We start from the raw sequence: 27,095 nt of genomic DNA, 5'->3' as shown, positions 1-27,095 counted from the left end.
TAGAAACTTATTTATCCACCTAGTCCGCACCTAGGAGTTAGGCGCTAACCGGGTAAGGAGTTAGGCCCTAACCTGTTACCCGGTTAGCGCCTAGCGTCTTTTAAAATCTTGCTTAAAAACGTCCCACTTATAAGTGAAAGACAAATATTTTCTTTTTGTTAACGGTAATGAATAGGAACTTGAAATTCTTTTTGTTACGGTGGGGTAGTTGAGATATCAACTGAAATATTTTAGATACGCTACGAATACATTGCATTCGATACTAATTTCTGCAACCGTGTGCTATTAGTCTCGGACGAAATGCATTTGATGTACACAAAAACTCGTGCAGTCAAAAGATTAAGTAAGATCCCGACGAACAAGATATCGCTAAATGACTCACCCATCCTATGGGTTTAGGATCCCAAATTTGATATGCAAGCCTCAATGAGTTTCTACAACCTGCGGAACATGCGCAGACTAATAATTTTACAGTCGAGACACACGACAAAATCGACCACCTTCATCTCAGTAGCGTTTCATCTCTCCTAAGAGCTCGGGATTTTCTAGTATGCACCGCAGGATCCTTGACCAATGGATGGATCATTGACTGCATCCAATGCTGCAAGAATACTATATACCGGAGCATAGTAGAATAATCTGTTCTTAACTAATCTGTTCTTATTTGGGGAAGGAGAAAAATAACATTCGAAACAATTGTTTCTTCATAACTACAAGCATGGTGCAGTTTAAACTTTAAATAATATACTTATAACGAAAAATTAACCAAGTTTTATAGTGATAGCACCATCATAAAGAAATCAAAACAATACGACCTTCAAATGATCTAGAGAAACAACATACTTGACTCCCTTAATCTGCGCGAGATTGCCCTGATCGGGATGAGAGGATGATCCCCACGATGAGACCATACAAGGCAAGAGCTTCAGCAAAGATGAGGATAAGAATCATACCAACAAAGAGCTTGGGCTGCTGTGCATTAGCTCTGAGATTAATCCAAAACGAACAATTGGTTAAATATCAAACCCACGTGTTATGTCTTCGATAGAAGAGTGCAAGTAGTGCCCTATTTACCAATGTACAATCTCACGTGGAAGAAAGCATACGAAATTCAATCAAGTGCAAAAACAACTGAACCAAAAAGGAATGGAGCTTTTGATTCCACCAAATCCAAACAATGACCCACATTTTAAGAAAAAACAACCAGGAGATTCTTGATCAAGTGTTTCAAATCCCCGCTGGTGATGTTGCTATAGTTTTTGAGTTTTTTGACACTAGGATTATAATTCAAACTATAGCAATCACATCGCATAAACCTGGTTATCAAAGGATGAAAGCCTGTAACTAGCCAATCTTACACTTAATCGGAAACACAAAAATAAAAGGCACAAATGACACTCATATGTAACCCAAACTGCTTTCACCTATTTCCTTGGAACTGAATGTGACAAGGTTGAATCTTATCAAAGCATATACCCGTTAACCAATACCTAATAGGAAATGTAATTCTACATCAGTACAGAATATCTGCATTCCACATTAGCCATACAACTAAAAACCAACATTGTTAAAACTACTGGCAATTTGGCATACAAACGATATATCATATATCCTCGTCCCCTTATAAAGTATTGTATCTCGGTTAATAGCTTATTGTTGGAAACACATAAGAACTTTGATTACAAATCCAAATGCTTCCCGAGTGGCGGGTATTCATCTAGCAGGTCTCATCGAGACGTTTAGCTTATTTCACCCAAACGCTGTCAACAACCGTTTCACTATTCAAAAGCTCTGTTGCCACTCCAAATTAATTCATGTCCACTGTTCTAAAAATCCCCACCTAGGCGCTAGGTGGCTGGCCACCGCCCCGATTAATCCCTAGGCATTTGAAAATCAAGAAAGGGCACCTAGCATGCCTAGGTGTCTATCTAGCATGCGTCGACCTGCCTATGTCACGACTCTGACTTATAGAAAATAGATAACCTTCATTCTGCATTTATTTTTTCAATACAATGTAGAAACTTAGTTGAATATTCAAATATGTTTATTCCCATGTTTTCAATATGTTTTAATACTTTATAATTTATCTATCATTTTATTTTGTAATTTATGTATCCCAATGCAATTATGTATTAAATAGGCGCTTCTTTATATGATATATAATAAATTTACGTAAATCCGTCTAGCCGTCTAGGCGCTAGGCGCTAGCCCGCGGCCCAACTGCTGCGCCTTTTAGAACCTTACATATCAATGTGCTGATTGTCAATAGGATACTAATTCACAGCTCTGTTACATCTACATATAAACTACAACATCTTCCTACACAATCATACAAGTTCTAAGTAATAAGACCACAAAACAAATGGGTTTTGGTCAAATTCAGCTAAAACTACGAAATTATTATGAATTAAGAGGTAAGAGTTAGAGGTGTTACCGGACACCGGCGTCACCGACAATCCCAATCGCCATTCCAGCGGAGAGTCCGGCCAGACCGCAAGCAAGGCCAGATGACAAGTGAGCATACCCATCAAACAGATAATAAGATTTGGCCTTCGGGTTAATCCCGGTACTAATAATAACAGCTATAATAAGCCCATAGATCCCGAGCACTCCCGCCATAACCACCGGAACGATCGATTTCATCACGAGCTCCGGCCGCATCACTCCCATGGAGGCCACGCCCACGCCGCTCTTGGCCGTACCATAGGCGGCGCCCATGCCTGCGAAATCATGAAAATTAAGAGTCGAAAGATCAGAATTTGAGAAAATTGAACGAAATTGAAAAACTTTGAGGGAAAAAAAGAGATTGAAAAGCGAGGGGGAAAGGAGTTTTACAGGAGAAGACGAGGGCTGCGGCGGCGCCGAGGAAGCCGAAGAAGGGAGCGGTTTCGTCGCCGCTGAAGGTAGAAGAAGCCATGTATCGCTGTGTGTGTGAGTGGGGGTGTATGGTTGCGGGGATTGGGGGGCGTGAGCGAATCTGGGGGTTTGGATGAAGACGAAGAAGCTCTGTTTTTAGTAGTTCAATAATGAATCGAATTCTTCTTTGGGGATTTGAGAGAGAGAGAGAGAGAGAGAGAGAGAGAGTTGAATCGGGGAGGACGGTTGATTTTGATTTGGGTGGCTTGCCGTTCGCGGTAAATTATCGTTGCAAATTTGTAACTAAATCAAAGTCAGGATAAAATGGGAGGTCTGGTTCGCGGGTCTGAGTTGGTGCGTCTGTTTTACTCTGATTACTGACAGAGTGAAGTTCCTGATTCTAGGTGGTGTATTCAATCGAAATTTTAAGGAATTTTAATTCTTTTAACGAATCTAGAGATATTTAATTGGGATTTTAAGTGATTCTCTAAAATTCAATGCGTATTCAATCAGGATTTTAAGATAGTTTATTAAAATTCTTAGAAATCCGAATGTATTCAATTAGAATTTTAAAGAAGTTTATAATATTCCAGATGTATTCAATTAGAATTTAAATTTAAAGAATTTAGAAAAGTTGAGGAATTAGAGGGAATTTGAGAGATTTTATAGTGTATTTTAAGTATTCACAAATCTTACCTCTCCCCATGAGATTTTAAGGGAATTGAATCAAAATTTTACATGGAATCTCTAGAAATCAGTTAAACTCCATAAAAATTCATGGATTTATAAATCTATTAAGGGGGTGTATTTAATTGGGAATTTGAGAGATTTTAATGGATTTATAAATCCATGAATTTTTACGGAGTTTAACTGATTTGTAGAGATTCTATGTAAAATTTTGATTCAATTCCCTCGAAATCTCATGGGAATATGTGATATTTGTAGATGCTTAAAATACACTACAAAATCTCTCCAATTCCCTCTAATTCCTTAACTTTTCCAAATTCTTTAAATTCTAATTCTAATGGAATACACTTGGAATGTTATAAACTTCTTTAAAATTCTAATTGAATACACCTGGATTTTTAAGGATTTTAATAAACTATCTTAAAATCCTGATTGAATACACTTAAATTCATTAAAAGAATTAAAATCTCTCAAAATCCCAATTGAATACACCCTTAAAAAATATCTCAAATTCCCAATTGAATACACCCTCCTTAGTTTATCTACACTCAAAAGTAATGGATAACTGCGACTTGTCATCAGTTATTCCCTTTAAAATATAAAATAAAAAATAAAAAAGAATAATAATAATAATAATAATAATAATAATAACAATAATAATAATAATAATAATAGTAGGGAGATCTAATTTTTAAATCAAATTAGCATATTGACTGACACTTAATAAATAATCAAATCATCTACAATCACATCATTTGACTTAAAAATTTTAGTCTCCCTAACATTATCATTCAAAAATAGTTGAATTCCATTAATATTTTGAAAATTTTAATAGCGAAGGCCACACAACCTATGCGTGAGAAATATAATTTTTTTTAAATATTGTTTTTCAATTTTTTATAGAAGGAATTATTTGTTTTTAACGGAGTTGGTAGGCATTCAGAAAAAAGGGGTTGGCAGTTAAGAGGAGAGAGAGAGAGAGAAGGAATTATTTGTTTTTATCGGGGTTGGTAGGCATTCGGAAAAAAGGGGTTGGCAGTTAAGGAGAGAGAGGGAGAAGGAGAGAGAGAGAGAGTTTAGAGGGTAAGACGGTCTCCTCAAATTTTAATTTTTTATTTTTAATACAACTGACACACCCCGATCTAGATCAGGGCATGCTGGGCGTCACGTGGAAGTGACGTAACCATGTGCACAGTGCGGAAGCTAATAAAATAATAATGGAAATAGTAATACGAATAAATAAAAACTAGTCTTACATAAAGTAATAACAACAAGTGCAAGCGTAAGTGTGACGCTAAGTTCAGAGCATAAAGCCTAAAGCAATCCGGGAGAAAATGACGCAACAAAAGTACACCCGAAGGTGGTCCTACGCTCGTGATCGTCTGTCAGATATGCCGGGAAAATCCTCAGGGAAACCACCAAACGTGCTAGCTAACTAGAACCTGGAGGGGGGCAAAACAAAAGCGTGAGTGGGCAAAAACAAAGCTTTTCGAAAACCATTTGATAAATAAGTTCTAACCCCTCGCCGTAAAACCTGTATACTTCCCAGAAAATAGATATATAGATATATATACCAATGCTCAAGAATATGCTATGCCAAAACCTCAAAATGAAATGCAAGTGCTCAGGTAATATCACATCAATATCATATAAACTGTCAGCCGGAGTCACCTAACGTGACCTGTATGGCTGAATCTAGAGCTCAAATCTCAATCTCACTAACTAGACCTGCACACGAGTCGGAACCACCTAAAGTGGTCTGTACGACAGGCCTGGGTGTAACATATATATATGCTCAAGTGCTACGATCACATGAAGGCTGGGCGAATAATCGCGGGTCGCCTACGAGTCGGAACCACCTAAAGTGGTCTGTACGACTGGACTGTGCACCTAACTTGGATCCAAGCTGAGCGTGTGGTGCGGGAGGTGAACATCACGTGAAGGATTGTGCCCAACTCTGGGCGGGAGCACTAACACCGGGGGTGCAGGTTATGAGCTCTCTATGCATCTCACATCACTACTGAATGTAAACATGAATTACACTTACCTGGCACTTACCTGTGCGTCCACAGCACCAATACATACACATATATAAATGAAACTAACCATGCATAACAAATGGCAATATAATGTATGGCATATAACTAATAAACATTTAAATCACCTTCTGGGAAAAATATAAGTATATAGGTATATACGGAAAACCAAAAGCCCACTCACTGGTAAGTGGAAGGGTCGTAGCCCCCCTGCCTCGAGTGATCACGCTCGTCCTCGGGATAGGATTCACCTATATGCGAAACAACTATAAAAACGTTAATTTTAAAGCACATAACCAAACTTAAGAAATAACTTCTCATACAATGCTCAAATGGGGTGTATATTCCACCAACGTGATCTACTCAACCTCAGGATCATCCCCATATTTTTAAAATAATTTTTCACCGTCGCACGCGCCGGCCAAGGCACGGCCACGCGCAGGCACGTGCCTGGCACGCTGACGGCGTCAGTTGACGCCGTCAAGAATATTCCGTTATCTCTAACGGTTTTCGTCAACGGCGTTAGGAATATTCCGTTAGTTTTGACAGAATATTCCGTCGTCTTCTCCGGCGCCGTCGCCGGCGCCGGAAAATCGGGAAATTTTCAAATCATGATATCTTCTTCGTTTTTCAACCAAATTTCACAAAATTGGTACCAAAATGAAGCTTACAACGAGAGGAACAAGATCATACCACTTTCAAGTGCCAAAATCCACGAAATCTCGCCTGGAAAATACCCCCAACTCCGGCCAACCTCGAAACTCGTGATCCCGATGTCCAAAACCTTCAAACGAACCACCCTGAGCCTCTTAAGGACCTCACCAAGCTTCCTACAAGCTTAAAATTCCCAAAAACATAAGAAATTACGTGTGCATGAACAGTACCCAAAATCGGGTATCCCGAGTTCGACGTGAAAACGAAGGTATTCTTACCTGAAATGGGTATGGATGGACTCCTACGGACCTCACGAGAATGGATATTTACTTTGTTTCTTCGATCTGTGAGGATTTGATGGGTTTGTGTGTCCGTACGTTTGGATGGAAAATGGGAAGGGGAATGGCACGGGAAAGGGAAAAGGTGAGTGTGTGTGTGTGGGGGGGGGGAATGTGTGGTCCACCACCAGCCAACAACCAACCAAAAATAACCACAAAACGTAAAGAAATCACACTAGGGGCAAAATCGTCTTTTCACGCGTACGTTTTAAAAATTTTCGGAACGGGCTGTCACAACAACAATATATTTTACATTTAGGAAAAAAGAGGGAGTTTGGCTGGAGAGAGAGAGAGAGAGAGTTTAGAGGGTAAGACGGTCTCCTCAAATTTTAATTTTTTATTTTTAATACAACAATATATTTTACATTTAGGAAAAAAGACGGAGTTCGGCTAAACCACACAACGGGCAATCTAATTTGGTATCGAATTCGTCGTCCACGAGATTCGAATCTAAGACCCGTCATTTACAAGTAAAGAGGAATACCACCAGAACATCATACTGAATGGCAGGAATTGTAAAATAAATTTTAAATTTGAGGCACATATTGTCAAATTTAAATTATTATTTTATTACATTATTTTATAGTTGTAATTAATGTTTTAAAACAAAAGATATGAATATAAATTATGAAAAGAATTTATTAATTACCCAAAATATATTTGAAGTTGCTGTCAAATTTGATATCAATTTCCTCTAATGCCATTTCATGTCATGCCACATAGGAAATCACATTTCTTTTGAAAAACAATAGTGATGTCTTTTTTAACCGCTATTGCTGATGTCGACTTTGGGTGACATGATTGTGTGATAGGAGCATATTTATGCTACTTAGTTATGTTTTTTCTTTGCATTTAGTTAGTTAACTACTACTTATTATAGTCTTTTAAGCTATTTTCATATGTTTTTAGGTCCTAATGGCAAAAGGAGCAAGAAAGTGCATTTTGGAGCTATTTGGAGCAATATTGGGCATGGATTAGATAGCTTAACTATGGAGCAAAGTGGATGGACGAAATTGAAGTCAAGAGAGGCTAGGAAAGGCTACAAATATGGAGAAAGAAGTTCAAATACAAAGAAGATAAGGAAAGAGCAAGAAATAAGGAACATTATCCAACCTTATCTTATCCTATCCTAACCAACCTTATCTTATCCTATCCTATTTTATCCAAATCAGTTTGTGCCTTAAATCTAGCTATTTAGAAGAGATTAGTTATACATTTAAACACTTAAACTCAGATTCTAGAAGCCTAATTTCTTGTGTGCCGCATATAGGTCATTCCTTTGAGGTTTAGGAGTTGTAATTCATATCCTACACCTATATCATATGTCCTTATCCCTTTAGGTCCAGAAATCTGTTCTAAAACATTCTTTCTAGAAGCACTATCTTCCAAAATACAAAGGTGCCGCACCCTATCCATATTCCCTTTGGTTTTCAGATTTCTAGAATGTCCAAAACCCTAGTCCTTTTCCCATTGGATTGTGTAATCCTTTTCCTTTAGAAATTGTGCAAGACTTAGCCTATAAATACAAGCCTTTGCCGTAGGTTTTATCCATCCATTCACTCATTCATTCATTCATACATTCAACCATCAAACACCATAATTCACACCACATCACCCTAGTGCCGCAAGCAAGGAAGGAAGGAGAAGAAGACTTGTGCAATCTGCCATCCAAGGGAGTGTCGTGCATGCCATTGGAGTGTGGAGTGTTTCTAGGTGTATTCTATCCTTAGTTTTAGTTCAATGTTTATATTAATTTGGTTTTCAATTATGATGAACATGTGGAACTAATTTCTTTTTAGTTAGAGGTGAATTCGAAGCCATGATTATATGTTTTATATGAATTGATTATATCTAGTTATTGTTTCTTAAGCCTTGAATGTGATTTGCTTATCTAAGTTATTAAAACTTGTTTATGTGTGTTGGTTAAGGGTTGACACTTAATTTGCATGCATGAATTTGATGCTAGAGTATAAGGGAGTTTCACGTAATAGTTATTCACTTATATTCACAAGTAGTGGAGGTTACTAGTCACAATCGTGTTAAGTAAATCCTTGGTATGAGTCTCATGCGTTTCATAGTGATGAATGCCTTGTCAATGCTTATGATTTTCATAGAACTTAATGACTTTTGGCATGTATCTCTATCATGTGTTTCATATAGGGAACTTGAGAAAGATATTTTGGTTTAGATGCGTATTCCATCTAATTCAATGAAATAAGGAAAATCTGATGGTTAGTTGTGCGATGCAACTAACTTGGGGCGTTGTCATTCATAGTCTAAAGGAATAATAACTGAAAATTGGTTTATATGCATATATCATGTGTGGAGAAGGACCATCTAACTAGCCTTTCACCCATTTAATTCACCCAAAGTCGTTTTTACAAAATGTTTTACATAAAGTTTCTGTTTTTAAGTTTGAAATTCGTCAAAAACAATCCCCCTTTCATTTAGTCTTGTTATTTGAGTCAAAATCTGTTTTCTTTTATTCTTTTGAGTCGAGTTAAGTTTTATTTTCGTCAAAACCACTTGTTAGGTCTAGAATTGAGTCTTTTTGAGTGTTTGTTGTTGTTTTAAGTGTTTTAAGTTAGTTTTGAGTCTATAGAGTCTAAATTAGTGTTTTTAAGTCTTATTTGTGTTGATTAGCATTCCTAGTTAATCCCCGGTCTAGAACGATCCCTACTTGCATATATACTACAATTGTCACAAATAGGGTTTAATTTGTGTGTCAAGTTAATTTTCACATCACTGTGAGGTTAAAAAAAATATATTAGTAAAAATTTGTTTGTGCAAAATTACTTTAATGCCCATATTTTTTTTCCTAATATTTTTTCAGTTATGTATTAAGGTTATATTTTTAATTTCATTGGGTTTTGGTTAACAACTGGTGTAGTTTGGATAAATTTTTATTTAATTAAAAAATATTTGATGAATTTTGATGGAGTTTAATTAATTGTAGATATTTCAAAATTTTGAGTAAATTTCTTCAAATTCTCAAAGTAAATTTAACTAATTGTAGATATTTTATATAAAATTTTAATTACTTATAGATACATTACGAAATTTCTCTAATCCCTTTTAATTCTTTAATTTTATTAAATCTTTTAAAACCAATTCCCAATTGAATGTACCTGAATTCTAAATGAATACATTCGGATTTGGCATTTGGACCTTTTTTTTTTTTTGCGTGGAAAAGAAAATTATAGAAGAAGTTTATCTGAATAAATGACAATAGTCTCGGAAAATCCAATAGAAAACAAAAGACATCCACCAGAACTCTCAAGAGAAATCCACACAATTCTTAAAAGTCCATTTGAATTCTACAAATCGTATGAAATCTACCACCTAAAAAATCTTTTAAAATCCTCCTAAATCCTAATTTGACTACACATTCTCTAAACTTTTAGTGAATCACTTAAAACCCTGATTTAACACGCCTTAGTTTGTAAAATTAAAAAAAAAAAAACTCCCTCGAAATTCCAATTGAATACACGTAGGGCCAGTTTGGGATTGCTGTGTTTTTTTAATAAATTGCTTATGTTGTGCATTAAGAATAATCAGCTGCAAAAAAAATAATGATCAACTGCAAAATAAAGCAGTTGAGCGTTTGATAAATTGTATTTTTAAAAGTGTTCTTGTGACATCCCGTCCCGGAATTATTAGAACGCACGTGTGAAATTACATAATTGCCCCTAGTTCATTTTCGTCACGTGTGTTGGTTGTTTTGTGTATTGTGGCAGGTGTTAGGCCACACACACACACCTGCACACTCACTGTCTCTCCCTTTCCCTCTGTCTCTCTCTCCCGTGTCTCTTTCTCTCCCTTTTCGTTTTCACCATATACGTACGGACAAACTCACAAACCACCAAACCATCACAGATCGAGGGAACCAACTACACCATTGAACTCGTGAGGTCGAGGGGGACACAGCCATACCATTTTCAGGTAAGAACTTCACTGTTTTCACGTCGATTCGAGGTAATCCGTTTTGAGTACTGTTCATGCAAAGGTTATTAATTGAGTTTTTGGGATTTCTAAGCTCGTAGGTGTCTTAGTGAGGTCCTAAGGAGCGTCGGAGTAGCTCGTTGGACGAAATTGGACATCGGGAAGGCCTGGTTCGAAGTTGGCCGAGTTTGGAGTTTTTGGACAGGTATAATCTTGTAGTTTTAGACCTTAAAACTTGTTTGGACGTGTTCTTCTAGTTCTAAGGTTTAATTTGGTGCAAGAAACGTGAAAAATGGTGGAAAAATGAGCGAGAAAACCCAAGTTGCAGGTTTTCCCAGTTTCCGGCACCGGCGACGTCGCCGGAGATTGAACGAAGAAGGTGACGGAATATTCCGTCAATTCTGACGGAATATTCCTGACGCCGTTAACGGAATCTGTCAGTTTTGACGGAATATTCCTAACGGCATCAGTTGACACCGTCAGTGTGCATGGCACGTGGCTGCGCGTGGAGGCGCGTAGGTCCGTGCCTATTTTGGCGCGTGGGGGCGCATGAAAGGTCCAAAAATTATTTTAAAAATATGGCTGTGATCCTGAGGTTGTGTAGAGCACGTTGGTATATTCATTTGTCCATTTTGAGCAATGTATGAGAAGTTATTACGAGAAGTTGGTTATGTGCTTTAAAGTTAACGTTTTTATAGTTATTTCGCATATAGGTGACACATACCCCGAGGACGAGCGTTCGCACTCGAGGCAGGGGGGCTACGACCCTTCCACGTACCAGTGAGTGGGCCTTTGTTTTCCGTATATACCTATATACATTTATATTCCCAGAAATTGTTTAAAAAGGGTTAATTATATTATGCCATGCACTTCATTATTATCGTTTACGCATCATTGCATGCATTATTAGTGGCATACATATACATATACATATTGGGTGCTGTGGACGCACAGGTAAGTGCCAGGTAAGTGATATTCATATTTACATTCAACAGTAGTTTGAGATGCTTAGAGAGCTCATAACCTGCACCCCCGGTGTTAGTGTTCCCGCCCAGAGTAGGGCACAGTCCTTCACGTGATGTTCACCTCCCGCACCACACGCTCAGCTTGGATCCAAGTTAGGTGCACAGTCTTGTCGTACAGACCACATTAGGTGGTTCCGACTCGTAGGTGACCCGCGATTATTCGCACAGCCTTCACGTGATCGTAGCACTAGAGCGTATATATGTATTACATCCAGGCCTGTCGTACAGACCACTTTAGGTGGTTCCGACTCGTGGGCAGGTTCAGTTATTAAGTTTGAGATTTGAGCTCTATATGCAGCCGTGCAGGTCACTTTAGGTGACTCCGGCTGCCAGATGTTATGTTATTGATATGATTCATACCTGAGCACATACATTTCATTATGAGGCTTTGACATAGCATATATTGAGCATGATTGGCATACCCTTGAGCATGTTTGGCATATTTATACATACGTATATAGGTTTATTTCTGGGAAGTATACAGGTTTTACGGCGAGGGGTTAGAATGTATTTTGTTAAATGGTTTTCAAAGAGCTTTGTTTTTGCCCACTCACGCTTTTGTTTTGCGCCCCTCCAGGTTCTAGTTGATTAGCAGTTTCGGTGGTCTCCCAGAGGATTTCCCCGGCTTTTCTGACAGATACTCACCAGAGTAGGGTCACCTTCGGGTGTACTTTTGTCGCAACTTTCTTTTGGACTGCTGTAGACCTGCTCTGAAATTGTCTTTCACTTACGCTAGCACTTGTTTAGTACTTTGTATGCTAGTTTTTAATTATTCGTACTTTTATATTATTACTTTATTGGCTTCCGCACGTGCACATGGCTACGTCACCTTCGTGTGACGGCCAGCACGCTCCGATCTTGGTCGGGGTGTGTCAGTTCTGACTATGAAAAACAATGTAAAAGCAGTGTCTAGAAGGATAAATAATGTCATTGTTTAAAACTAATGAGCTTATTATAGGTATTGAAATTATTCTAAAGGCTTAACTCCGCTTTTTATTAAAGCAGTTTTTAAAAGCAAATTATAGGCTGCTTTTAAAAGCTGCTGTCTAGAGGCCATTGTTTTTAAAATAAGCAGTATATTTTATTTCTACCAAGCACTTTTTTTACTGCTTAATTTTAAAATGAAGCAGTTTTTTGTGAAAAAGATCAATACCAAACTGGACCTTAGTCTCACAAAAACATGTTCCAAATAATTTGTGGCATTTTCAAAAGAGATGGACATTTGATTAGTACTGACTACTAAATCTAAGAAAATAAGTCAATTAGTATGTATGTTTTCGGTTTGACTGACTGTTTGGTTCTTTCTTTAATTGATGACATGGTGAGCATAAGGCTCATATATAGATTGATGTGTAGGAAATATTGGCACAGGATTAACAAAAAAATCAATTTAATGCAAGATTAGATGTTCAAACAAACAAAAGATAGAAACTGATACAATTTCAAAACCTCAAGGTGCAATGTGAAAAAAGTTGAAACTTCATAGCCCATTTGAAAACCATCTTAAGCCAAGGTGTAAAACGTAATTAGACCCTTTTTATCAGAACCAATTCTTAGTAACAATGCAAGTGAATTCTACAAAAGCACTTAAAGTGCTTCCTGCAAGAAGCACATAATTGGTGCTTCTTCCAAAATGCACTTCAAGTGTTTTTGGAACTCAAAAAAACTTTTACCAAAAGCACTTTCAATCACTTTAGAAGTACTTCCAAACGAGTCCAAATGTTCATTTTCGATTGAAGTGTTTGTTTATAGTTTTAACTAAATTTTTGCACTCTTCTTTCACTCATGCACTCCTTTGTCTTTGTCTAGCCTTATGATTGAGTAAATTTCCTTCCCAACACAAATAAAAGGACAAAAATAAAAGTTTAAGTCCTAAATGAAAAGGTGAAAGTGTGTAATCTCTTTCCCAACTTATAAACCAATATCTACATATTAGTAGCTTTAATATGCGCGTGAATGATTGTGAGTTGCTAATGAATGTGAATCTTTCTCTTGATGCACTGTGAGACTGACTCGCATTCATTAATAATAGCTCAAAGTCACAAATCCTTGCGTGAAAGACAGAACATTGCATTCTTCAGGCTGGAACCCACTTCTCAACCCTTGTAGAAGTTCATCGGGCCATACTTTGCAAGTACGGTCATCTCTAATGGAAGGTTATAGGTCCAAAAGCCAAAATATTGCATGATTTGTCCAAAAAATCATCTTCAATCGATAGCTGGACTATACTTCTATGGAGCCCACTTGGCTATTATTTGGCCAAAGGGGCATCAAGTTGGCCAAATGTAGCCCTTCTCGTAGCCTTTTTTTGGCACTCAACAACTCAATTGCGATAATTGATTCAAATTTAATGGCTAAATTTGAAAAAATTCAACAGCAGTTTTATTATTAACCAATAAATTTAAAGTATAAAATTTAAAACTAACAAATTAGTGAGGGACTATGTTTAGCCCCTTCGATTGGAGATGATATATGAGTATTGTATGTCACTGTTCATTTAAAAATAATTTTTTGCAGAACCATGTTTAGCCTTTTCGGTTGGAGATGACCTAAAGTTGTGGATAAAGAGTAGGAATTGGACACTTTTAGTCCAACCCTAGGCTAACCCCAATTGTTCTAGGGACAATCCTCTTTCTCAATCAGAACATTATACACACTAGCCTTCATGCATGCGCTCACGCACATACAAAAGACATTTTTTGAATCATGGCGTGCCACGCGCGATGTAAGATCCCACATCGCCTAGGAGTGAGGATCCTGTAAACCTTATATGTAGATTCCCACCTCCAATTAGCACGAGGTCTTTTGGAAGCTCACTGGCTTTGGGTTCCAGGCTGGGATGTGACACACGACTTACACGTTTTAAATGTATTTATATAAGTGAATTAACAAAAGGAAAGTCAAATATTTGAAGTAAATGAATAATCTTAGATCATGCTAGAAAAAACCCTTCACAAACCAATCAAAGTAGCTGAATTCACATAATACAATCGGTCTATCAATTTTCATCTACATTCTATTGATTTTACATTAAGAATAGAGAAAATAATATTTAATCAACTAATTGAATCACATTATTGTTAGCCCATTGTGAGGCTAAGCGCACTCCCTCCCCCTTAGTGTAGATAATATCGTTTGTTAAAAAAAAAAAATCATTTGACAACTAATTTAATTACATTATTATGTGTACGAAAGACTTTTTTTATAACTGACATTACACGCTTTTTAAGATGTTATGAACATGTTTACAAATAGAGAAAATAATATTTAATGAACAACTATTTGAATCATGTTATTGCTAACCTATTGTGATGTACTAATTATATAAAAAAAAAATGTACAAAAAGAATTCATTATTAAAAAAATACTGTTAAAATGACAAAAATACCATTGCATTATTTGGTGCATTATTTTGGGTTACTTTTGAATTTTTTTGTTTTGGGAATATTTTTGTTCAAAAATTTTTGGTGAAGCTTGTGACCCTAAAAAAAATTGTTGGCTTTATATATAAAGATTATTTATCTTTACCATTTCATTTTCAAACGTTATCAGATAAATCCTGGTAATATTTTTAATCATATATCATTTAATCTTATTATCATGGGGCTTTGTTTGTTAAGTTGTTTTTGTTTTTAATCCATTTCATGGCCGTTGTTTTCTGCTTTAATAATTATTAATAATGTCCTGTCATGTCCCACTATAGATAGTTCCATTTGGGTGGATATGGACACCTTTACTTCCTCGGCAAGATTGATAATTCATCACAACAAAGAAAATGTTACTTTCATGTGGAAGTGGAAACTTTCTACTACTTTAAAATACCTTTTACAGTTTTTTATTTTTATTTTTTATTATTTTTATGTGGAATTAATCGTTGGATCAAATTTCAATGGTCGGGATCCATTGATTTGGTAGATTAGGAGGAAGGGAGGATCCTTTTCCCTTATTACCTTTCATGCATTACATCTTTGTGCAAGCTTAATTCATCTCAATTGTTGATAGTGATTTGCCATCTATCCATAGTTGGGAGGGTCCCTTTATATGACCTTCAAGGCTTCGGATTTGGCTTTGTATCTGTTGATTCTAAAAATTACAAAACCTACGTGGCGCGCAGGCCGAGTAACTAATAAGCTAACTACGTCTTTCGGTTGAATGCGGGGCGTGCCAACTCGTCGGCCGAGCTCGGCCGACGAGTAAAATTCGTTGTTGTTGCATTGAGCGCGTTGCTGACTTCTTTATCATGCGACTACGACCGAGGAAGGAACATTCTCGATCTTTGGGTTCTAGAGCCTGAAGACAAGGCTGCTGGTTCTGCGAAGTTCACAAATCGTCGACACCCGATTCGGTCACCGTGACTATATTCGTAATAGTATAAGCACGTCAAATTGACACCAGACTATACGGACACAAATATTCAAAGGTGATGTATGTCTTGATGGTGAACGTGGTTCAGATGTCAGAATGCCGAACTCTAAAACTCACTTGTGAATATCCAGTCATAAAATCACTCAGCGTCCGGTACGTCGAATGTCGTAACTCGTAACACCTTACTTCGCCGAGAGGGCTGATAAGATGACCCCTGCCAATAAAGATTCGAAAACCCTTCTTGACCGAGACTTGGATAGGTAACCAGTCGGCCTCGACGCAGTGCTGTTTATCCAAACTGAAGGTGCTCCTTGGTCGGCTGCTTCTACGGCAACAGTGCTGTTTATCCAAACTGAAGGTGTTCGTCGGTTGCCTCCATAGTGCTGTTTATCCAAACTGAAGGTGTGTCGGCGGAAAAAAGAAAAGGAAAAATCTCAAGATGTTTGAGAGGTTTTGCGCAGGGCAATTGTATGTTGAATTGAAGGTCCCTCATTGTTGCATGATTTCTTGTATTTATAGCACTAACTCCTTGAGATCGAATTAAACCCCTATCTGGATTGGGAGTCTTTGCTCCGTTCCAACTTTGCTTCAAACAACCCTACTCCCATTAGGACTTTGAACTCACCCCCATTCGGGGCTTTATTCATTGCTGGTCGAGAATCCTAGTTGCACCAGGACTTCCTCGACCCTCTTTGCTTATCTGGACTACTCCTTCTTGCGATAGGACTCGACCATCCCTGCTAAATGGCCCAGAATCATCAGGCAGCCCATAGCATTTTGACACAGCTTTGGGCCGAGCACAAACCTACACTCGGCCCAACAATATTATTTTGAGCCCAAACAATATCATAATACACAAATTTAATAACAAAGGTAATACAATTATTAGAAGGATAATAAAAAGGTTTAATATATAAAATTTTAGATTTTTGAGTTTTTCATAAAATATAACTTGTTTAGAAGTGCTTTTAAAATTATTTAAGGAGCTTTTAGAGAAAGTGTTTTTGGGTTTCAAAAACACTTGAAGTGCATTCTGCAAGAAGCACCCGTTATTTATTTTAAATGTTTTTTCAGGATTTACTTGTATTTTTACTAAAAATTAATTCTAAAAGTATTCTCATAAAAAATACTTTTAGATATTTTAAAAGTATTTTTGTACGCATGGCTTTGAGGTCGATATTCCTTTAATATTCTATGAAAAATATAAACAGTGTTCGATATAGAAAGAAAGAAATCGACGAGACGACGTATTTGGAAGTTTGTGTATGAACTAGCATCCGGGGACCGCGTCAACAAACAATTCATCACTCAACAAGCAACACACAATGTCAATGGGTTCTCTGAGACTCTCAGACTCATGGTCTGACTGAGAGAGACAACCTCCAAAACTTCAAACCCTGCTGGTACTGCTGCTGGCGGAGCTCTGGAGAGAGAGAGACAGAAAGCTCAAAGCTCAAAACATGGCCGATTCCAAAGTGGAGACAATCTCCCGATTAGCCCAATGGAGGATCGAGAACTTCGGACCTTGCTCTTACAAAAAGTCCGACCCTTTCCGGCTCGGAATCTGGAATTGGTACTGCCCGCAATCCCCATTTTTTTACTTTGATTCATCTGTTTATGTGGGTTATGAAATTTGATGATCTTTTTTGGTTGGGAAATTAGGCATTTTTCGATAGAGAAGAATCGGTACCTCTACATTCGTCTGTTTCCAGAGCCGTCGCGGGTGTCGAAAGAACAGCCTCCCCTTGCTCGCTTTGTTCTCAGAGTCTCCAGCCCCAGCCCCGGCCCCGGCCCCGGCCGTAAGCCTTACATCTCTCCTGGTATTTCTCTTTCTCTTGCACTTTCAATTCAAATTCTTGAACTTTTTGGGGTGGTTTGTGATTGATTGGTGACGATGATTTCTGTGGATTTGTCACCTTTGGGAATGTGGTTAAATTGGATTTTATTAGGGTTGCTTGGGTGCCCATCAGCTCAAAATTGTGTAAAATGCAACTTCAAATGCTAAAGGGTGTTTCTCTTTCAATCGAAGGGGTAATTCTTAGCCGAATATGGATCAATCTCTTCCATTGTTCATATGGGTTTGATATGGTTTCTATACTTTTTTGGAAGTTAGTATATGAGTGATTGAAATGTTCGTAAGTTGGCAATAGCTGAGTCGAGTTATTGGAAGTAGTACATAATTAGACTACAGAGGAAATGAAAACAAAATCGATACTGTAGTAGTGCTTAGCGAAATGGTTGTTTTTGTTGTTTTCTTAGATATGTTTTGTATGAATTCTCCAGTGATATTTTGAGGCAGCACTGATAGAGGATCTTCACATGTCCCTTGTCAAATATATCATATACCTGTGTTTCAGTGTGCTCGTCAAAACATGGTATAAATTAATATGTAACTAGACACGACAAATTCAGACAGCAAAATTCCCCTGGCTCACTGGAACTCTGGAAAATTTAAATGTCATCAGAAATATTTACCTCACATATATTTGTTTTAGAAATCTCCTTTTTTATGGCCTTTTCTTTTCCTTTTAATCCAGAATGCATTAAGCAGTAATTCTGTTCCTGATGTTGTTCTGCCTCTTGTTACAGTTCATGAAAGACTGCTTCGTACAAGTGAAGACTTTGTCTGGCCTGTTGATTCCACCTTCCTTGGTCGCTTCATCATTGATGTTGAGTTTCTCGACTTGAAGATATGCCCTTTAAATGTAAGTTCCATAGCATAATTATCTGTGTGTTAGTTTCTTTATAAAATTTGTTGTATCACACCAAATGGATTTCCATTATTGTTGGTTATCTCCTCACTGGTGGACCATGGGAGGCAAACCATCATTTAACTGTGGAAACAATTATTCTGTTTTTAGCTTGTTTTACCTAGATTAACTAACATGTAGCTCAGTACCGGTGTCTGGAGGACATCATTTCTTGCAATTGTATTTATCCTTTAAGAATGGTAAGTTATTTTATGAAATCAGGGCGGGGAAGCTAGTCCTGTATGGCCTGCTGATGGATTGATGCAATCTGTGTCAACCCAAAGCACTCTCCGGTGCCTCTCTCGCATGCTTTATGAGGGCATCCATGCTGATGTTACTATCAACACTGCTGATGGCAGTTTAAGAGCTCACAAAGCAATTCTTTCTGCAACTTCTCCCGTGTTCCAAAGCATGTTCAGTCACGACCTTAAGGAAAAAGAGTCCTCCATAATCCACATAGTAGACATGTCCCTGGAATCTTGCATGGCTCTTCTAAGTTACCTCTATGGAACCATTAAACAAGAAGATTTCTGGAAGCACCGGTTGGCACTTCTAGGTGCGGCAAACAAGTACGACATTGCAGACTTAAAAGATGCTTGTGAGGAAAGCCTTTTGGAAGATATTAACTCGACGAATGTCCTTGAGAGGCTGCAAGACGCCTGGTTGTACCAGCTGAATAAGCTTAAGAAAGGATGCTTGATGTACTTGTTTGATTTTGGAAAAATATATGACGTGAGAGAAGAAGTAAGTAACTTTTTCAGGCATGCAGACCGAGAATTGATGACGGAAATGTTTCAGGAGGTGCTTACTGTTTGGAAGCCTGTGTAGGTTACCATGGTATTCTTAGTGTCATATGAAATCAGGTGAAAGATACATGTATATACATTTGTGAGTCCTTTGGTTATATGCATATATGAGGATGTTGTGATCTCATAAGAGAGTTGTTAGTTTGAAGTTTAGTTTTGGCTCTCAAGTGTTGTTTGAGTGAGATAATGTATGTTGTTGAAGCCAATATTGAATCTTGTAATGAATCTGCGTATTTCTGTTTTGAAAGCTTTAAAAGCTAAGGGTTGTTGGATAACCATTTTATTTTTACTTGATTGTGGCCACAGGCAGGGTGAAATTTCCCATGGCCTCTCGGGGGTTAAAATGGGTGGATAATTGTAGTTTGCTACAGTTGTCTTCCTTTTTTTTTTTTTTTTTTTTTTAAAAAAGAAGGGAAAAAAAAATATATTATGATGAAATTGAGATCTATTATCAAAATAATCTATCCTTTAGGTTTTCATTCTATTGTACCGCTCCTCAAACATTCACTCAAATTGAATTTTGTAGTTGTCATTTTATATTTATGTGATGTATTGTACATGTATGAACATTTTTAATGATATTTTATATTTATATGATGTATTGTGCCTGTATGAACATTTTTAATCATCAAACAATTTTCGACGTCTGATTATTTTTTCAAGAACAATTATTTACAAGGTACATAAAGAATGAACAATTTCAATGAATGAACCACATTATAGAATGGCGAAGAAGGGAGTATGTGGGGACTTTATGTGTACGATGAAGAGTGAAAAATTTTCGATGTTGATCTCTTAACTATATCCAGAACGTGTACAAGCAAATGAAATTATAAACTTATTTAGTTGATGATTGTTGGAACCAAATTTGCGCACATCTATGAGCGGTGATTGAGCACAAAACCGAGTAAACCTGAGCAACCTGCAAAACATTAAAACAACCGTAAGCAAACCTTAGACCAGAGGTGTGCCGGCCAAATGCTCTCCGACAGTCAAGTTAGTGAATGATTTGAGTCAAGCAATGGGCAAGAGAATTCAAGTGGGTAGATTGTTTTACCGTACATGAACTCTAGATGGGTGTATTTATACCTTGAGAGAGATTTTTTTTTTTTTTTTTTTTTTTTCAAGATAGACTCCTCGTTCTAAGCCAGGAGAATCTTAGAGGATATCTAGTAAGTAGATATTGTTTTACCATTTCTCCCTTACTGTTAGTTTTCCATATATTTCATCTAAATTAACGTTAACTCTTATCTCGTGCACACCACGTGACTCTCATTTGAGAATAAAAACGATACTTCACTAGACCTTTAGAGATTCACACATATTTGCACAAGTCAACACTTTAGAAATCTAGGGTTTTCAATTATTTCAAAGAATGAAGCGATCAAACTACTCTCATACATTGTGCACATATTTTCATCTAACATAAATTTAGATGGAATGAATAAAAAACTAACAGCAGGAGAAATTGGTCAGAAAAATTAGTTCAAATCCATGATTTTCCAATTTAAAAATGGGGAAACTTGATATAAGTCCAATTTTTTGAGCCAATAGTAGGAATAGTCCAATTTATTAAAATAAGTCCAATTTGTTATATTTAATTATTTAATTATCAATAGTTATCTGTTCAATGATAAAATTTATTACAAAAATCAAATTTCTTCCCAATTACCTCTTTGCTTATTTCTTTTTATTTATCTTTTTGTTATTTCTCGTCCTTTCTCCTACTTTAAACTCCATTTATAGATTTTATTTTTAATTTTTATAATCAACTTATATCACAGGTTAATTATATTTGTTTACCTATATAACAAATTCTTTTTTTATAATCAACCTGTCACAGATTAATGTGTCTTGCTTGTAGGTATGTTATGTTTTTTTCTACCCTTTAATTAGGTTTCATATCTCACGTATAGGTATTATATACATTCATATATTTGTTACTTGAGTTAGGGTAGAATGTTTTGCAAATAAATTTATGTTAGTATATTAGTTTTTTTGTTATAAGATATTAAATATATTCTTTTGGAGTTGGAAAATGCATAATATTAGAAGATTTTAATTGATTTTTAATATTTTTTAGAAAATATAAAATGAGTATAAAAGAAATAAAAACATATAATTAGATAACTGGACTTACTTCTAAAAACATTCTACATTTTTGGACCTGGATCTAAAAGCTTCTTTAAAAATTTAGAGATAAGTAAAAAATTAAGTGAAACTTTAGGGGAAAATCGGCAATTCACACTTTTTTCTTCGCCAATTGGTAATGTTACTTGGAACCTGGGTAGCCCAGCAAACCGACTGGACTAAGTAAGTAACACATAAATTCACACAATTCGATACTTTTTCGACGATCTCGATCAAATTACAGACCAAAAGAATTTTCCCAAAACTTTTAGAACGAACCCCTTCGCTACTTCCCCTTCCTCACAGTTTGTTTCTTTGAGCTCTCCAATGGCTTCCACCCTCTACCAATACTCAATCACTCAGCAAAACCAAGTCCTACCAAACACCCACCACCTCCTATCCTGCGACTGTTTCATCTTCCGCTTCAACTTCACCCACCAACTGCAACTGTTCTTCCCCCAGGACGTGATTGTCCCACTCAATTCAATCCAACAATCGTTCCTTGTCCCCTTTCATGTGTTTTTCTCACAGACCCGAGAAACAATCCAGACCATTCTATCCGGGACTGGAGTTTCCATGGACTTTGTGGAGACTCTGGTGCCGGAAGTTTATGCTTTGGCTGTGGAGATTACCCGGGACTCTGAAAATGCTGAGCCGATAGTAGTCCCGCTGGATTTGGATGTCCTTGCTGTGACCCCTTTTGATGACCGGGAACAGATTGAGAGGGCTATTGTGGAATCTGGGCGGGTTTATAATCCTGTCCCGGGCACCAAGTCATTGGGTGCCGGACTAAAGACTGTAAACATTGAGAATTTGGGTGTGAGCAAGGAATGTAGCATCTGTTTGGAGGAGCTTTCGACCGGATTGGAGGTTGTGCTCATGCCCTGCAATCATCTGTATCATAAAGATTGCATTGTTGAATGGCTGAAGAGAAGTCACATGTGCCCCTATTGCCGCTTCAAGATGCCCACTTGATTGCATTGGATTGGATTGGATTGCGAAAGGTAAATTCTTGGACTTGAATTTGGGATATCTTGTATTGGATTGGATTAGTGATTGACGTGATTATATCAACCTGTTGGTGTTTCTCAGTTGCCACACCTGCTGGCTTGATCACATTGGCCTAACGAGATTATGGTCGAAATCGCGGTGTTTGATAGTTGATGGCAAGGTTCTTGTCTTGGTATGGCCGCTTCTGTATAAATTTTGTGTGTTTGCGTGTTGATATGTGATCATTCATATAAATCCATAGCAATTGTTGATTTGTATATCACTTTTAACCAAAGGTCAATCCGTGTTTCTAACCAACACGAAGGAACTAATGATTTTAATTGATTGCGTTGAGCCATTCAGCTTTCTGCTATGTTACCGACAATGGAGGGAGTCTTATAAAAGTTTCCGGTGTTGTGCTTGGTACTGAAGTGCAGGGGACTTGATGCATTAGCTAGCTGCTATGAGTATCTGAGCTAGGTGCACGAAGGCTAAATAGATAAATTTCGGCGTTGATAGTTTTAAGGTAAATAGAAAATGCAGCAGAAGTTGATATGCAATGTGTAATGTAAGAGTAGTTTCTTGAGTCTTGGCAAAGACGAATGTCATTGTATTCGTTATCGACAATGCTAAAAGATTTTTGTCCTCTTTACCATGAACGAACGCGTTGCTTACGTTACAAATCAAAGGCATTTAAGGAGAAAAAGGAAAAAGATATTAACACTGTACACAAAAAAGAAAGCAAAAAAACAAAAAAAAAAAGTAGTGCACAGCTTCTTCTCTTCAATTGTACAAGGGTGTTCCTATGCAGATACTATTTTCTTCTTTGCCTCAGATCAGTTTAAAGTTCCCGCTGCGTCGCTCTTGGATTGGTTTATTTGAGCCAAGGAGTACCAAACTGCAAGGGCTTGTCAGCCAGTTACTGGATGATCATGTTATTTGCAAGTTTGTGCCGGAGGAGACCATTCAAGCAAGCAGGTTGGTTCCAGAGTTATTCATCGCAAAGAGGGATTTGTTGTTTTGGATTCGGGTTTAAGTTGATTTGGTGAAGGGTAGTTGTTTATCTCCTCGTTCCAAGGCGTCTCTCCATTGCCTGTACCTCACTCCTAGCTTGTCATAGGTCACCGGCGAATTCCATACATTTGCCCCGTTGTTCATTCGCTCTTGTTGACCTAGGACGAGCCTTAGATCCTCATTCAAAACCTGTGGATTGAACACAACAAATTTTGTAAGCAGGAATGCGAGAAAAAATGGTTATGTGAAAAGTAAAGTATGTCGCAAACAATTTTGTTTACCTGTTGGGCAAAATGCCTCCACATAAAGTTCATGAAGGGAACGTGCTTCAGCACGGGCGCAAAATCCAGTGACATTCTGTATAATAATCTTGTTTTACCTCTCGACGAAGGTAAGCATACATGGAGTTGATGAAGATGTGTGGAACACTGTTTAGTACTCTGTCCTTGCAGTTTTCCCGGTTTTGAGATCCCGATGGTTGAATTTACCATACAAGGTGGTCGAAATTCCATATCTATAGGATAAGGGTCCCAATATCCTTGGAGGCCAGACGCAGGCGTCAAGAATTTCACGAAGCTGAAAATTCAGATCATTCACCACATTAAATCCTGATGGAAAGGATTTGTTGTGAAACAACGCGCTACAACAGAAGCAATTCCACACTGATGGATAGACCTTCGATTCTTCGAAAAAGAAAAAAGAAACAAACCTAGGAACACTCCATCCCTTCGCGAAGGTGGACGTGTGAGTGAAAGGAGCGTGAGCGAGATCTAAAAGGTTATCAAGAAGCAGCCCATGTTCCACTGGGAGTTCTATGACGAGCTGCCAAGAACAGTAGAAAAATGTTACAACACTCGTCCACGTACAGAAACAATCACTAAACCTTGTTTTAGAAGAGCTAAAAGGATAAGAATTTTATCTGCAGCATACCTCGGCATGGATTTGAAATCCTGCAGGAGGTTGTAAAGAAGGAAGAGTGGCTGATGGAGGATCAGCACCGGGCCAAATCCACAACATTCCATCTTTCTCGAAACATGGCAATGACTTAATCTTCACTTTGTGTAATCGCGTAGATGGCATTTTTTCACATGTTCCATCGGTTGAATACTCCCACCCTGAAATTTATCCATCACAATGTTGTCAAAATGTTGAGTCCATTGTCGTACCTTATGACCTAAATAAGCGCAAATGGCAATGCCGTTTAAAGATGTCACTAACCATGGTAAGGGCACGTGATACGGCCCTCATTTACTGAGCCGAGGTCAAGAGGGCAAGCTCTGTGCGCACAAGTATTCTGCACACATCCAGGTTTCCCATCTTTTCCACGAAAGAGAACCCATGGTTCCTCAAAACAATCAAGTGGAACCTGAAAAAAGAAAATCGATGAGACTTTTGCTATAAGACATGCTAGATAACAAGTTCTTCAAAAGATTAACTCCGCAGAAGAAGTGTAACCGATAGATAATATCAAACTCCATAATGTTCAAACTATAATATAGCAACGAAAACCTATGCCGCTGAACTAACTATGTTTTTTGTTGTTGTTGTTAATGCTAATGTAGCTGATGCACAAATAATGAATGACAAATTCGAAGAACTAGCCTACCATGGTATCATCTTTCAGGTCAGTGGTGAAGGCAACAGGATACCAAAAATTCTTCAATCGGGGATGGTAGGGTTGAACTGGACCTGAAATGTTCAAGCATTTTCGAGGAGGCTTCCTTTTTACAGAATCTAGAGATTGCGTAGAAGTGCTGGGAGAAGGGGATGCTTCCTCGGAAGATGTAGTTGCTCTATCTTGTAACAGCTTATCATTCACTAATTCTTCCATGTAAGCCAATTTATCCAACGCTGTGGAAACCCTTGCTTCCGATATATGAACCTGTTGTAATTCAATTTCAATAGTAAGTATCTGATCAGCTGAATAGTCTAGAACTAGTTAATCTTCGTAAGTGCTACTCAATTTTCAAGGCGGATAAATGGAAGGAAATTTCAAGTTATTTGCAAGTTACAAGGCTTATATCTTCAGGTGTTAAAAAATTAAGTACCTGTCTATGAGCCTCTCCTAGTTCTTCTTGCAACTCCGCGAGCTCCTTTTTGACAGTACCTATAGACTTATATTCTCGGGCTAGAGGATTTAGAACGTCCACAACCTGAGCACCCATACTCGAGTGTAAGAATCCCAACGGAAATTTTCAAAAGCTAAAAAGATAATTACTAACTAAACAATAGTTTCCCCCCATGAATCAATGCTCAATGCGCATCACTAGAATTTTTCAAGATTTTGAGATTCGAACTTGATATATCGTCTAGAATCCAGATAGAAGTTACTCATCTTAGCACTCTGACCTTTTCATGGAGGAGCATGATTGCGAGCACATCTTGTCGAGCTCGCCAATCACAATACTGTATATCAAATCTAGCAACTTCCAAGGCCTGGTTTGCATCCAGAAACTTGCCTTTAGATTGTGGAACTTTCGACCTCGGATCCTCCACATCAAAGAGTGTGCTCCAAGCATTCTTCTTCTCTATCTCTGACTGCTCTCCGAATACAGCAAATACTCGAAATCCTCCTTTCACACCCTGAAATTTAACAAACCCAACCACCTAAGCCACCACATGATAATTTGGTCTATATTCATTAGATAAAGATCATAAGCACTGGTTTCAGTCGACAACTCAATTAACCAACAAACCAACTAAATTCCCCTTCAAAATTAGCTTGTGCCCACTTAAATAAAGGTGAAACCTATCCAAATTTGTTTACTTTTAAGCACTTATCAAACACACTAGATTATGGGTTTGTTTGGAAATGCTTATTCAGAAAACACTTATCCACATAAGCAGTTTGAACTTTGAAGAACGACCGAAACTTCAAATAAAAACCCTAAAAGTCGCTTTTGCAATACATGAACACTTTTAATCTGTCATACCAAAAATTATCATAAGCGCTTTTGATTATCTAAAATCGCTTTCGAAAAAAGGCCCCTAACATGCATTATTCCACATTTCAACGTACAAGTCTCTCAGATTTGATAAGTGAAGTATGAATTCGTACCTTCCTGGTGCTAAGCTTGGTTGTTCTGCAAAAAGATATTGGCAGAGATAGAGCTGCAGCTGTGGCTACAATGGTCATGGCGTTTGAAGCTGACAGACTCATGGCATAGATAGAGAGAGAGAGAGAGAGAGAGAGAGAAACGTAAGAGATATTGGTGTTTCAAATTTATTGTTGGAAAGTTTTGTTGATAAGTGGCTACTGTAGCCCGCGATCTCAGTTCTCCTCCCACGACACGCCACGTGGATGCAGTTCATCACACGTGGCAAGCTCTATTTCCACATGCTTTTTGCTTGTGTCGAGGAGTATCTGGCAGAAGTGGGGCCCATATATCTTGCCAGCTCGGATGACCAAGATATCTTGATCTACCCACCCCGTTTAGTGTATTTAGGCACTTCGATTTTTCAAGTGGGTTGGGTTTCGAAGTCGGTGGGTGCTTCACCTCTA

At 37.7% G+C, this 27,095-nt stretch overlaps 4 protein-coding genes across 4 annotated transcripts; 2 read left to right on the top strand and 2 right to left on the bottom strand.

Moving 5' to 3' along the window:
• Positions 1 to 366: 366 nt before the first annotated feature.
• Positions 367 to 3,256, bottom strand: LOC137718040 (V-type proton ATPase 16 kDa proteolipid subunit). The gene is made up of 3 exons (XM_068457560.2): positions 2,836 to 3,256; positions 2,435 to 2,720; positions 367 to 985 (listed from the first exon to the last, which is right to left on the bottom strand). Exons 1-3 carry the CDS (start codon positions 2,915 to 2,917, stop codon positions 853 to 855), a joined length of 501 nt encoding a protein of 166 aa, XP_068313661.1. The 5' UTR covers positions 2,918 to 3,256; the 3' UTR covers positions 367 to 852.
• Positions 3,257 to 17,074: 13,818 nt separating this feature from the next.
• Positions 17,075 to 19,748, top strand: LOC137717903 (BTB/POZ domain-containing protein). Its single transcript, XM_068457408.2, has 4 exons — positions 17,075 to 17,476; positions 17,566 to 17,723; positions 18,493 to 18,608; positions 18,876 to 19,748. Exons 1-4 carry the CDS (start codon positions 17,364 to 17,366, stop codon positions 19,479 to 19,481), a joined length of 993 nt encoding a protein of 330 aa, XP_068313509.2. The 5' UTR covers positions 17,075 to 17,363; the 3' UTR covers positions 19,482 to 19,748.
• A 2,168-nt stretch (positions 19,749 to 21,916) lies between these two features.
• LOC137717095 (uncharacterized) lies at positions 21,917 to 22,564 on the top strand. The gene has a single exon (XM_068456405.2). The coding sequence runs from the start codon at positions 21,917 to 21,919 to the stop codon at positions 22,562 to 22,564; it is 648 nt and encodes a 215-aa protein (XP_068312506.2).
• Positions 22,565 to 23,157: 593 nt separating this feature from the next.
• LOC137717720 (chlorophyllide a oxygenase, chloroplastic) lies at positions 23,158 to 26,824 on the bottom strand. Its single transcript, XM_088698873.1, has 9 exons — positions 26,652 to 26,824; positions 25,943 to 26,176; positions 25,642 to 25,746; positions 25,200 to 25,475; positions 24,812 to 24,959; positions 24,524 to 24,708; positions 24,303 to 24,415; positions 23,875 to 24,169; positions 23,158 to 23,782 (listed from the first exon to the last, which is right to left on the bottom strand). Exons 1-9 carry the CDS (start codon positions 26,751 to 26,753, stop codon positions 23,612 to 23,614), a joined length of 1,629 nt encoding a protein of 542 aa, XP_088554999.1. The 5' UTR covers positions 26,754 to 26,824; the 3' UTR covers positions 23,158 to 23,611.
• Positions 26,825 to 27,095: the final 271 nt, after the last annotated feature.

Source organism: Pyrus communis, chromosome 8, assembly GCF_041283825.1.
Source record: "Pyrus communis isolate YQ-2024b chromosome 8, ASM4128382v1, whole genome shotgun sequence".
Lineage (NCBI taxonomy): Eukaryota > Viridiplantae > Streptophyta > Magnoliopsida > Rosales > Rosaceae > Pyrus > Pyrus communis.
The sequence above is the reverse complement of the archived record's forward strand: the minus strand, read 5'-3'. Positions and strand labels throughout refer to the sequence as shown.

Bases quoted from the DNA above. Each gene is read 5' to 3' on its own strand.
- LOC137718040 (XM_068457560.2), bottom strand. From the start codon at position 2,917: ATGGCTTCTTCTACCTTCAGCGGCGACGAAACCGCTCCCTTCTTCGGC. The intron at 2,721-2,835 runs GTAAAACTCCTT...ATGATTTCGCAG, and splicing joins CGCAGCCCTCGTCTTCTCCT to GCATGGGCGCCGCCTATGGT. The intron at 986-2,434 runs GTAACACCTCTA...GATTAATCTCAG, and splicing joins GTCGGTGACGCCGGTGTCCG to AGCTAATGCACAGCAGCCCA.
- LOC137717903 (XM_068457408.2), top strand. From the start codon at position 17,364: ATGGCCGATTCCAAAGTGGAGACAATCTCCCGATTAGCCCAATGGAGG. The intron at 17,724-18,492 runs GTATTTCTCTTT...CTCTTGTTACAG, and splicing joins TAAGCCTTACATCTCTCCTG to TTCATGAAAGACTGCTTCGT. The intron at 18,609-18,875 runs GTAAGTTCCATA...TTATGAAATCAG, and splicing joins TGAAGATATGCCCTTTAAAT to GGCGGGGAAGCTAGTCCTGT.
- LOC137717095 (XM_068456405.2), top strand. From the start codon at position 21,917: ATGGCTTCCACCCTCTACCAATACTCAATCACTCAGCAAAACCAAGTC.
- LOC137717720 (XM_088698873.1), bottom strand. From the start codon at position 26,753: ATGAGTCTGTCAGCTTCAAACGCCATGACCATTGTAGCCACAGCTGCA. The intron at 24,416-24,523 runs GTATGCTGCAGA...TGTTCTTGGCAG, and splicing joins GATTTCAAATCCATGCCGAG to CTCGTCATAGAACTCCCAGT. The intron at 23,783-23,874 runs GTAAACAAAATT...TTCAATCCACAG, and splicing joins GGAGGCATTTTGCCCAACAG to GTTTTGAATGAGGATCTAAG.